General features: G+C 42.1%; 1 protein-coding gene and 1 pseudogene across 1 annotated transcript; both read right to left on the bottom strand.

The window, feature by feature from the left end:
* Positions 1-2327: 2327 nt before the first annotated feature.
* On the bottom strand, positions 2328-7997 carry LOC145401745 (centromere protein S-like). Its single transcript, XM_080273926.1, has 5 exons — positions 7962-7997; positions 7051-7208; positions 5134-5200; positions 3501-3636; positions 2328-2371 (listed from the first exon to the last, which is right to left on the bottom strand). Exons 1-5 carry the CDS (start codon positions 7995-7997, stop codon positions 2328-2330), a joined length of 441 nt encoding a protein of 146 aa, XP_080130052.1.
* Positions 7517-7634, bottom strand: LOC145401820 (5S ribosomal RNA; annotated as a pseudogene).
* Positions 7998-12844: the final 4847 nt, after the last annotated feature.

Here is a 12844-nt window from a genome sequence, read left to right on the forward strand (position 1 = left end):
CTGTGAACCAAACCACCTCATATTTCCCTGTGGCTCACCTTGGGCACAACTCTGGTCCAGCCCTGGTGAAGAGTTGTCTACCACAAGGGAGTGCTGGACCCCTACACAGTGTATGTACTGCAATGCACCTTTACAATGGTTCCACAATAGTTGTTTATTTGTGGTTGATGGGTCTGCTCAACCAGACCGATCAGGCTATACTGTGCATTAAGTCTATGATATACAACTGAGTCTATCCTATACAATGACAGTTAAGAGACCGAATGTGAAAAGCAGTGACAAAATCGTAGTCATATATTCTTCAAGTTTAAGAAATGTAAAACTTTATTACACTATAAAGACCTGTTTTTCTTACTGAGACATGTTTAATAACCAAAACTCTGTATCTTTACTAAACATTTTACAAACCTGTTTCTCTTACTGATATGTTTATTTAGTTACTCATTGGTACACGTTTATTTTGTTATTCTTATTCGTACAGGTTTATTTATTAGTCCAAAATATATAGCTCTAAGTCTCTATATATTTATTAAACATTTTCAAATTCAACCTGTACTCTTGTTACAAATATCCTCTTATCTAAATCTGTCACTACTCTTCTTAGCAACTTCAGTACAGTATAAACATTACTGGCCAACACTTAGGTTAACTTAAGGGCAACTAAACAACACAATTTTTTAAGTGAGGAATATCCAGGGTGCCACACAAGATTTTTTATAAACTTCGGATTATTCAGGGAGGTAATTATGACTGAGAATATGTCAACACGGGTTTGATTCTCTGACGTTACACACTAATGCAAGAGTTAACCATTACTCTCAGTCCTTCACAAATGCAACAAAACCACCCCTGGAACCGTCGTCCTCTGTGTATTTCCCACTGCCTATAATCCCCAGTCTTTTAAACACATTATGTCAAGGCATCTGGAAATAAACAGATCTTGAATCTCGCACTAAAAAGTTACTCATGACCTTATTGGCAAAAACAGTGTCCCTTGAATAAGTTTCTTAAGTTGCTACAAAATCTCATGGGGACTCTCTGTATGTTTACTTGTTGTGATGCATTGCAAAGTCTATTTAAAGTGTTGAGTGAATGTGACGAGTGCTGTTGTTGGCTTTATAAGGTTTTGTTGCTAATTAAGAGGTTGGGCTGGTCCTGGCCACTTTTTTGTACTGTTTAAATAAATCTTGGTACTGTATTATCGTCTCTTGATACTTTCCTTATGTGGTGATGATGATGATGACAACAACAATGACAAGTGATGATAATAATGATGATGATAAGTGATGATGATAATGACAATACCCATGATAATTATGATGAAAATAATGATGATGATTATGATGATGGCAATATTCCTCACATTGATCCCACACTCATCACATTCTAAAAGGTCACAACCCTGCAATAAACTAAAGGGGCAATACTTGTGAGTGAAAGTGTGACATGCAAAATTCTTCTCCCTTTATGTAAATACATTCCTGGCACTGACAAGGCACCTACATGTGGTGGCATTGTGCACTCGGTGTGGAGCAGCAACCACTCAACAACAACCCTCCTCACATTTCCCTGCACGGGAAGGACCCTGATCCGACCCTACTGAGGCGTCGTCTGCTACGAGGATGGGCCGGATCCCTACACAACGTATGTGCTGTACTGTTCCTATAGGAGAGCCCCAGTGAAATATTTCCTACTGCCTATGACCTCCAGTCTTTTAAATAAAGTGTGTCCAGACATCTCCAAATGAATGGGTCTTGAGTCTGGCTCCGTCAACAAACCTACTCAGCTAAAGAGCCCAGGCTTAAGCAACAACAAATAGTGTACCTGTGTTTATTGTAACTCGTATGAAAAACCCACAGAAGAGCAGGCTACACTCAAATCCAACTCACCTCATACTGTAATAACGTCTGAAGCTCAACACAAGACATGCTTTTATTGCGATGGTTGTTTTGGTTCAGGCATTTCTATAACTCTCTTTTTTCCTTCCACTATTGGGTTATAAGATCATTTTAAAAGCTTAAATTGAAAATCTGAGAAACAAGTTGTGATGTCAAGCCCAGGAACAGGCAAGGCATTTATAAGGTCAATCCGCCAAGACCTGTCATAAAGCCATGACTACAAGTGCTGATAAGAACAAGAAGGGGAAACACTGAAAAAATACTGGTAATTTTTTCTAACTACCAACTTATCCAACTACCTACACTAAAATAAACAGTCTTCAAAATGAATACTGCTCTCTGGCAGCAGCAAAAAACTGAAATACACTACACTATATTCCGAAAATCACTGACCTAAACTCAGTCCTGTCACTGTTGTTTTGTGGGTGTTTAGGCCTGAAGGTTGTCTGGCTGTGACCCGGGTGGACTGCTGGCTGAAGGTGCCAATATATGGAACAAAGGTTCAGAGAACTATCAATTGAGAGAACTATGAAATGGCTACATATCCATTCATATATCATCATAATCACAATTGCAACCACCGCTACCATCATTACATTCATCTAAATTTGCCATCATCACTACTACTGCCATAACCACCACCACCACCACGTCCTTCATAATCAGCATCACCATTGCCACCAATAACACCATCATCATCATCATCATAATCATCATCTGAAGATAAAATTATCAAGCAGAAGAGCTTCAATACTAGTAGCAGGTAAACTTTTGTTTTTGTTGCTGTTAGCTCATATGTTCCACGAGAATGAAATACAGGTATTGTGAATAATATATGCTCTGCCTAACATTACTCTCTATTTCAGTTTCAGGGACTTTTGGCATCGTATCCGTGTGCATTCTTTTAATACACTCAAACCAATGCCTAAATTTACAAATCATCATCATCATTACCATCTGGACCTCCTTCCCCACCCTAGGGCAGGGAAATCATATCAAATAAAATTAAATAATGCAAAACTTCCCCTCAGGGAAGCCTCAAATTGAGGCTGGCCACAATACAGCTGATGTCTTCTATGGACTGGAAAGGAAACCAAGTGCTACAACTAACTACTGTAGCCTACAATAATTGCAGATGGAATCTGTTAAGATAAAGTGTGGCTCATTACCAAGCTTGCAATTGCACTTCACTCTTATGGCAATGCCTCCCTGGTTCAATGGTAGCCAGCCATTATTACTTCAATCCAGTAACACCAGAAGGCAGCCAAAAAAATCAGAGATTTGCTTATTACACATTAATTAGAAATTTGCTTATTACACAAAAATACCATAACAGATTTGCTTATTTGGTCTTTGGCTGATGGTTATGTTGTTAAGGCCTCAATCTCCTCTGGATATGAACCCTGTGGACTGCTGGCTGAACACAACCATTCTTTAGCAGCCCACCGTCCTCCTTTTGGGGAACAGAGAGGGAACCGAGGGATACCAGCTTCAATGCACAGGGAAGCTGTCCACATAAGCACTATCGGTGCCACCACATGGAGGCATCCCTCAGAACCCTTGATCAATCAATAATCTCAACAGCAGGTTTGGAACTCTTACTCTCGGATGCCTGGTCCTCAAAACTCTTGTTCTTGTCATTCTTCTTTGGTTTCCCTCGTTTCTTTTTCTTCTCTTCGTCTCCTTTCCCCTTCTTTTCCTCCTCTCCACTTTCAATCATGGCTTTGATATGTTCAGCCTGGGGGGAAATATTAGGGATATTAATACAGGCATACCTCTACTTACGATCATTCAAGATGTGATCATTTTTATACCTCTACTTACGATCATTCAAGATGTGATCATTTTTATACCTCTACTTACGATCATTCAAGATGTGATCATTTTAAAGATGCGAACACAGAAAATATAACAAGCATTTCACAGGCACGAACGTAAACACGAAAAACTAATTTAGCTTGTAGCGGCCCATTGCAACCGCTTTTCAATGTGGCGGGTGACAGCAGTTGCGAGGTGGGTTGCTAGGCGGCAGTGAGGGTACTAGGGGGCTAACCTACCATTTTGTTTTTGTTTTGTTCGCCTTGAGGAGAGAGGATCGCTGCTCACTGTCTATCTATCTATCTATCTATAGCCCGACGCCCTAATCCCGCAAAGGGTGGCCGCAGACAAAACGCCTCCAAGTCACTCTGTCACCCACCATTCGACTACCCTCCCCCCAACTCACCCCCCCTCCCTCATATACCTCTCAACTCCATCCCTCCACCTCATCCTCGGTCTACCCCTCCCTCTCCCTCCCTCCACCTCACCTACATACACCCTTTTAGTCAGTCTTTCATTCTCCATTCTCTCCACATGTCCAAACCACCTCAGTGTATTTCTCCTAATCTTTTCAACCACATCTCACTGTGCTTTTAGTATTTCCACTCCATTTAACATGACTGATTAATGTGAGCGTGCTGATAGTGGTGCTTCTGGCTCATCTAGGAAGTGATGTGCCATCTCTATGGAACAAAAACTCAAAATAATAAAGCGTGTTGAACGAGGTGAAAGAATTAGTGCAGTGGCAGAATCAATTGGAATGAACAGATCAACTGTGGGGACAATTGTTAAGGATAAGGAGTGTATTCTTAAGCATGTGAAGGTGATATGTTCATGAAGTCCACCATCATTGCCAAGAAACATGGGCTTATTATGAGAGAGATGGAGAAACTTCTGGATGTGTGGATAGACTAACGGATTCACCGGAGCGTCCCTATCAACACAGGGCTGATACAGGAGAAGGCCACTAAGCTGTTCCAGGACCTAAAGAAGAAATATCCAGAGGAAAAGGACTGACTACCTCACTGCTTACCTTCATGTTATGGAGGTTAGCCCATGATTTAAAGTGGTAAAACCATCCAAGAATTGCATTCATCATACAAATGTCATTGTTATCATCATCATCATGAGCATCACTGTCATCATCATCCTAACCCTAATGTACACATTAAAGCATGAAGGAGAATCCAGAAACAAAGGAGGAAAAAGTATGATATTATGATAACTAACATAATCATCGCCTTATCATCATCGTCATCCACATCATCATCATCATCATCACCCCACCACCAATGCTCACCTACAAGCTGAAGTGACACAGGCTAAAAACAGTTATGGCTGCATGACATTCAATGGGCCTGAGGCAGGAATCAGTCTCAGACTAAGCACACTACAGCACCAAGACAACAGGCCTCACCATCTGTGTGTTGCGGCGAACCAGCAGCTTGACGTCTTCTTTGTTTACGGTGGTGCGGCGAGCATGGCTGAAAGGAACACATCCAAATAAAAACCTTGTTTGTTGTTGACCATGACGACCTGCTAACAGTGACTTATACAAAATACTCAACATCATCATCACCATAACCCATGAATTATTAGTATGACTACAGTGGGCTAGCACAGTACGCGAACCGCATAGTACATGAGTGACCAAAAATCATAACCATAAAACTCTGAATGCGTGAGTTTAGCCCACAATACGCGAGGCAGAGGCAAGGAATGGCCCACAACTGCTGTTTTCCCAGACGACGTGACCCCCCCCCCCCCCGCATGGTCCATTGTGGCTTACAGGCTCGTGAGGAAGGTGCTCAAGAGGAATCTACAGCAACATTTTGTCAATAATGACTTAGAGAATTACATTTTCAGCAATAACGTTAAGTTAGAATTGACACTCAGTTTCTATAATAACGTTTTGATTCACTTGAATAATGGTTATTTCACAAGTGCCAAGTTGTTATACTGCAAATACGTCCTTAACAAGATGAGGAATGAAACAGACAAACAAGAAGAGATGATGGAAATTGATGAAAATGCGAGCAGTAACGAGGAGGAGACGGAGGATCCTCCCCTCACCACCTCCCCTGACTTGCCCACCGCCGTCCCTTTCACCACCATGGCTCCACCTTACTCACCAGCCACTTCCACAGCCCCACCTGCTTCACCTGGCATACCTGCAACCCCAGCCATAATGACTGTTGCTGCATTCTGGATGAAATCCAGATAACATTTGACAGGCTGTAAATTTCTTCGTCAAAGCCTGGAATTATACAATACTGACGACCGTTAAATACGCGTGGAGCGGTGGGTGGTGTGGCGGGGACACTCTAAGTGTATTGCCGCGCCTTGAAACCCCCGCTATTTAAGTCCATCAAGTCTGTCGTCTGCTGCTTTTAAGATGACTGACCATATTTTTGTTATTTTAGTTGTATCTGTAGTATATGTCTTAAAAATTTTCCCTTTAATATACTGTATCCCTAAGGTTATAAAAATATCAAGGTTTGAGGGGTATTGCCCATGTTATTTTTCCCATATGATTATGTATTCACAGTACATGAAATCACAGTGCGTGAGGTTATGGACCACCCATCCACTTGTGCACTGTGTGAGCCCACTGTAGTTACATGTTGTAGTGGCCTCAGGTTCATCTTAATGTAAACCCAGTGAACTGCAGGCCAAAACTGCCCTAATTCTGCAGTCCTTCACCTTCTTGTTGGGGACAGGGAGGGGATTAAGGGATGTTTGGATAACCAGGCAGCTCCACTGCCCAGTAATATTGGTGCCACTTTTACAAGGCGACCCCCTCCAGCACCAAACAGATACATAGGAAAGATAAACACTATCTATCTATCTATCTATAGCCCGACGCCCTAATCCCGCAAAGGGTGGCCGCAGACAAAACGCCTCCAAGTCACTCTGTCACCCACCATTTGACTACCCTCCCCCCAACTCGCCCCCCCCTCCCTCATATACCTCTCAACTCCATCCCTCCACCTCATCCTCGGTCTACCCCTCCCTCTCCCTCCCTCCACCTCACCTACATACACCCTCTTAGTCAGTCTTTCATTCTCCATTCTCTCCACATGTCCAAACCACCTCAGTGTATTTCTCCTAATCTTCTGAACCACATCCACATCTACCCCACAACGTTCCTTCACTTCTTCATTCATCAACCTGTTCCTCCATGTCACTCCACACACACATACATAATAAATGCAGATAAATGGTACAGTATATACATGTAACAATGACAAACACACATACATAATACATGCAGATAAATGGTACAGTATATACCGATACATACACAAGTGCTGTATACAAAAATTCAACCTACTTAGCAAATGCCTCCAGGTCCTGTGAGTACGTCTGCAGCTGCCTGGACGTTAACTCTGCCAGCGCTGATATGAAATGGCGGGAGAAGGTAACGTCTCGTTCTGTACCGATCTCCTCACACATCCGGCCCACAGTGAAGTGGATGGCTGCCTTCAGTGTCTGTGGGATGTTAGGCTTACTTTAGATGCTATGGAGGCTCACCAGGCTTGTTTTTAACATTCTAAAGATGAAGTTATAGTGTGAAGATGGAAGACATGACGACGAAACCAATTCATGTCTGGTTACCTTTTAAGTGACATGGCATCAGGCATCATTACCTGGATGACGCAATGGCCTTCTATCCCAGAATTCATCATTCATTCATTGCCAGACGCCATGTATCCCAAACGGGGAGGTCAAGGGCTTAGAGTAATTGTTCTATAGGGAGGGGCACTAATCCTCCACCAACCCCACTTGACACGTAGGGATGCCAACAGCATCTGGTGTTCCCAGGCGGTCACCCATCCAAGTACTAACCAGACCCAACGTTGCTTAACTTCGCTGATCGGAGGGAAGCGGTGTACTCAACGTGGCCATCCAGAATACTGGGTCATAAAATCCGCCACAGACTCAAGTGTCTGAGATGCAGTGATGAACACCTAGGCTAAGCACCTCATAGCTTCTGTCCTTATATTTACATGTTCTTACTAACAACATAGCCAGATACATAATGGCGTTGGCTAAATACACCAAAATAATAACAAAACATTACCTGCTTGCCACGTTTTAACTAATTGTCAAAATGTAAGAAATATTCACTTAACATGCTGAATTTCTAATAATGAAGAGTCCAGATAATAAGGCAATCCTAAATCATAGCAAGCTATGCCATGACGTTGTCTAAATACACCAAAACATAAAGAAAACCATTACCACGGTTCGTTCAACCTCTTCTTCGTCCGCCTCCATGATCCTCAGCTGGTATGCAAACATTCAAAGGCAAACCACTCAATCGCAGACGACAGCGTACTATCCATAACCTACCCTAACCCACTAATGCAAAAGTTGTTGCTTGACTCAGGTTAACAAATTTTTTGGTATGTCTGAATAAAATACGTAAGAGAATCCATTGCAATCAAGGGCTAAAGTTAGGTATCTCATTCATCTACGCCGCAGTCCTGCAGGAGGTGGCACTGACCACTGTGGCACTGTCGAAACTCCGTGAATGCCTTTCTTGCTACACAAAGTACTTCGTTATTTCAACATTTACTAACACGAAACATTTCAGATCTCCCTTAATGCCTTTCATGCTACAAAAAGTATTTCAAGTGATTTCAAGTTACTAACACTAAACAGTTCAATAATCAATCCCTAGTTTTGTGTTCTTTGTTTTCACCTGATGCATCATCTTAATATTTTGCTGTAAATTAGTTGGCCCTCTATAATATACGGTATACGGTATAACCGTACTATTAAACGATTTTTTTTTCCTCAATAATACTGTAAGAGTTTTGCCCTGACGCGCCGTCATGATCATATGTTCCTCTGACCGACTGCTTCTTCGGTGAATCACGGTGTGTATTTTGCCATATATCGATACACTTCATCACTCATTAACTTTAATTATCCTCTAGCGAAACTTTAGTGTCTTCAGGAAAGTTCGGGAAGGTTTAAAGGGTGAAAGAAATGTTTATTATCGCTGTATCAAATAATCCCAATAAGCGTACTTTTATTTACCCATATATTTTATATATTGCTACGTGAGGGTAGGCAGGCTGCTGTGTTACTGAGGATCTAATGTGCCTGGGAGGCTAAGTTAGGGTATAATGTTGTAAAGGGAGTTTATTTGCCACATAAAGTCCTGGGTAATAACGCTTAGGGTTATTTTTCGCCATAATTGGCCAAGGCCCATATTCAGGCCTGCTTCCACATTTACCATAACTGACCACGGTTTGGGGGGAAGTACTTTAGATGGGGAAGCTGAATGTCGGCAGCAGTGTGCAGTAATCATGTTAGTTATTTGTTGAGAACAGCAGGGCTTAGTATGTCAAAAAAGAAAAAAAGAAAAAGGCCATTTGTGCCTTATAGGTATTACTTGTCCTCTGTCTGCCTTGAAACCTTGTGTCATTCAGAGATGTACCCTTAATATCCCAAACCCTGAGATTTGACCACTTCCGATGGCAATGAACAGACACCTACCACACACACTGCACCTGTAGGGCAATACTGTATAACCTCTAGATCATAACACCATGCTACAAGCCTCCACCCACCCCCATGTCCATCTCAATCAAACCATATTACAAGCCTTCCCCCCCCCTCCCATGTCCATCTTAATCATAACACCATATTACAAGCCTTCCCCACCCACCCCAATGTTCATCTCAATCATACTACAAGCCTCCCCCTCACCCCCCACATTCATCTCAGTCATAACACCATACTACAAGTCTCCCCTCATGTCCACCCAGTGGATGTGTCCTTAAAGAGAGATGACAGAGTTCATCTAAGTAGAGTTATGTCAGGACATCACACAGCCGTCCAAACTACCATCCTAGGTATGGGTTGGGTGGAATCACAGCTAACACCTGCCCACACTGCAGAACAGGCCCACAATACATAATGAAGAATGACACAGCACCTGCCACACTAAGATGCAGATGTAACGTCAGTGGTGGAGGGAGCCAGTGGGACAGCCTCTTTGGGCAGCTGTAATAGGCTGACAGCAGGTCTGCCCAACCAGATGGACCAGGAATAATCAACAGCAACAGCAATTCAGACATGTCTAGGGCAGTCCACAGGAAAATCTATGGTACTCTGACTGAAAAAGACCTGGGATGAGGGATAAGGAATCAAATAGGGAGGCTGCCAGAGATTGAGCAGCATGGACAGCCACCACTAGGGAACCAAGGCCAATGTATACAAGCATGCTGGGGCTTCGTAAATGATATGATATCAAGATGGAGTAGAAAAGGTATAGAAAGTGTAGCATATCTCAAGACCTTTGACACACATACACGCCATCATCTGCAAACCCTGAGTACCTGATAAGATACCACACAGCTCTATCAATATATCAACACAGATGCAGGATCTGACTGATATTTTGACACAAGTTAACCTGTATTGTGTACATTGAACACCAACTGCTGCTGAAGGGATTAACCGGTGAGAGTGAGAAAGAATAATAAAGAAATAGAACAAACTGTATATATAATTCTTCTTGCACAGTGATGGTGGAGTATCCTGGGCCTGATCAATGTCTCATTATATAACACCTCATTGACCTTAATATAGTGCAATGCTTAAGCTTAACCTCAATCAGCTTGCATACCCAGTAGTTACTAACACTTGCCTTTGCTTGCAGTGCTTACCTGGAGAGAATGCACAAAAACCATCAGGTAGGCAGTGAGTCGTTCAGGACCTTTTTTTTTTTTTAATGGTGTGTTTCTAGCAATGAATTATGATTCTTAGGATGTGCTTGTTCTCTCATTCCTAACCTATCCTTTCATTTCATTTCCACTCCATTCCTTCCCTCCCCTTTTCTCTTCCTTTCCTCTCCTTTCCTATCCTTTCATTTCATTTCCACTCCATTCCTTCCCTCCCCTTTTCTCTTCCTTTCCTCTCCTTTCCTATCCTTTCATTTCATTTCCACTCCATTCCTTCCCTCCCCTTTTCTCTTCCTTTCCTCTCCTTTCCTATCCTTTCATTTCATTTCCACTCCATTCCTTCCCTCCCCTTTTCTCTTCCTTTCCTCTCCTTTCCTATCCTTTCATTTCATTTCCACTCCATTCCTTCCCTCCCCTTTTCTCTTCCTTTCCTCCCCTATTCTTTTGTTTCATTTCCTCTCCTCTTCTTTTCATTCCTACTCTCCCCTCCCCACTCCTCTCCTCTCCTTCCTGAAATGCCACAAGTCTATCCAGGCACTTTATACAACTCCCCCCCATCCCCCAACAGGAAGATGGTGGACTGCAGGAGAAAGTTAACATCAGCCTGCAGTCCACTGGTTCATATTCAGATGAGTCTGAGGCCACAACAAAACACCATTGTATCCTCCCCCTCCCCCAATCCTTGTACAGTAGCTGTGAGTCTGTTTATGTTCAGATGACTGAGTTGGTATTTGTCATATTCTCTTTCTCTCTGTCTCTCTCTCTGTCATGCTACAAAGCTTGAGTATTATAACCTTGATATAATTACACATACTAAGATGTACAGATTTGTTAAAATGTACTCAACAGTAACATATGTAGCCAGATTATGTGATACAAATCCTACTTGCTACACTTGTACACCGTCAAAAATTACTATACATTGCTGTAGGAAATTTTTTGACAGGCAGTCTTCATATCTGTACTTTTTCTTTCCCTATGCTTTAAAAACATGAACCCAGTGGCTGCAGGCCTTCCCCTTCACTCCACCATCCTCTTTGTAGCTATGGGATGCAAAGGTTGTTGAGAGACATTTGTACCACTAGGCAGGTAAGATCCCTGGTTATATCAGTGCCACCACAGGAGGGCCTCCACCTCCAGTACCTGTGTCTGTACAGTAACCAGGTAGCCTTAAGTTGCACCACACCAGTAATCACCTTAACACTATCTTTTTTTTTATTTATTCTTGCTGCCTTCAGGTAACCCAGCTCACCTTACAAGAATTTTGAACTGGATGGGTTAGATATGGTCTATATCAAGTCCTTCTTGAGTAAATGGCTCATCTAAACAAAACACACTCATTATGTGGCAGTTACAAGAAAGGAATTTGTCATCATTTGTGTAGCCAGTTTCTACTACTGTACACTGGCAGATGTTGAAAAGAGACGGCCCCCGGTAGTGGCACCAATATAACTGGGCACCAGAGCTGCCTTGTTATGCAAACATCCCTCAGCTACCTTCTTGTCACCCAAATGGGGGATGGTAGACTGCAGAAAGGCATCTTCAACCTGCAGTCCACTGGGTTCACATTTAATAAACGTGGGGCCTCAACATAACACCAGAAGGTTTCCTCAAGATGATAAAATTCCCACAACTGAATTACTGAAGACTGTCTCTGTTAATGAAATGACAGTTGTAAATACCTGTACTGTGATTTAAGTGGCGTCAGATATCAATTACTGTATATGACTAGGCAAAGAAAAAACTTGCGCTTTTGGACATGGCCGTCACTCCCTCTTTCATGTTTTGATTTCATTAATTTATGAATGATTGGCTTTTACTTATAATTTCCATTAATTATTATTTATTATTTAATGTTTTTTGTAAGTACTGTACTGTATTTTTGTTTTTTGCATGCCGTCAGTTTTCATTATTCGTTTAATTCTGACATGGAACTTACAGATTATTAATACTGTCACATACACATTTTTTTCAACAATAAATATTGTTTGACTTATTTGACTCAGTCTTTACACACTACTCATACCCTCTGTAACTCTTCTACCTTGCTGACTTTTTATTAAGCATCTGAAAGTGATGCTGGAGAGGAAATGCCTTCATGTGGTGGCACCAGCATGACCAGACAGTTACACTACCTGGTTATACTGTACAATCATCCCTCAGCTCCCTCCCTATCCTCCAAATGAACGATGATGGATTACAATGGAATGGCAACTTCAGCCTGGTGTCCACTGGGTTCCCATTTCACATGAGTCTGGGGCTACAACACTGGCAACAATGACTCAAGTTACAGATCATAACTGGGTCTATTTTGTCTGGGGGGCATTCTTTGCTGTCAAAAGGAAATTCAGTTGTATGTACTAAAACTAACAACTTCCTGAAATTCCCATCCATCCATCCCCCGATTCATCCATCATCCATCCCAGT

This window comes from Coenobita brevimanus, chromosome 56, assembly GCF_032717465.1.
Source record: "Coenobita brevimanus isolate Jiangsu-jjx chromosome 56, ASM3271746v2, whole genome shotgun sequence".
NCBI classification, from domain to species: domain Eukaryota; kingdom Metazoa; phylum Arthropoda; class Malacostraca; order Decapoda; family Coenobitidae; genus Coenobita; species Coenobita brevimanus.

What these genes read in the sequence shown, in the direction of transcription:
- LOC145401745 (XM_080273926.1), bottom strand. Translation starts at nt 7,997, where the DNA reads ATGGAGGCGGACGAAGAAGAGGTTGAACGAACCGTG. An exon ending in TTCGCCGCAACACACAGATG is followed by an intron (nt 3,637 to 5,133) that starts GTGAGGCCTGTT and finishes ATTTCCCCCCAG; the next exon opens with GCTGAACATATCAAAGCCAT. An exon ending in TGAGGACCAGGCATCCGAGA is followed by an intron (nt 2,372 to 3,500) that starts GTAAGAGTTCCA and finishes TGGCACCTTCAG; the next exon opens with CCAGCAGTCCACCCGGGTCA.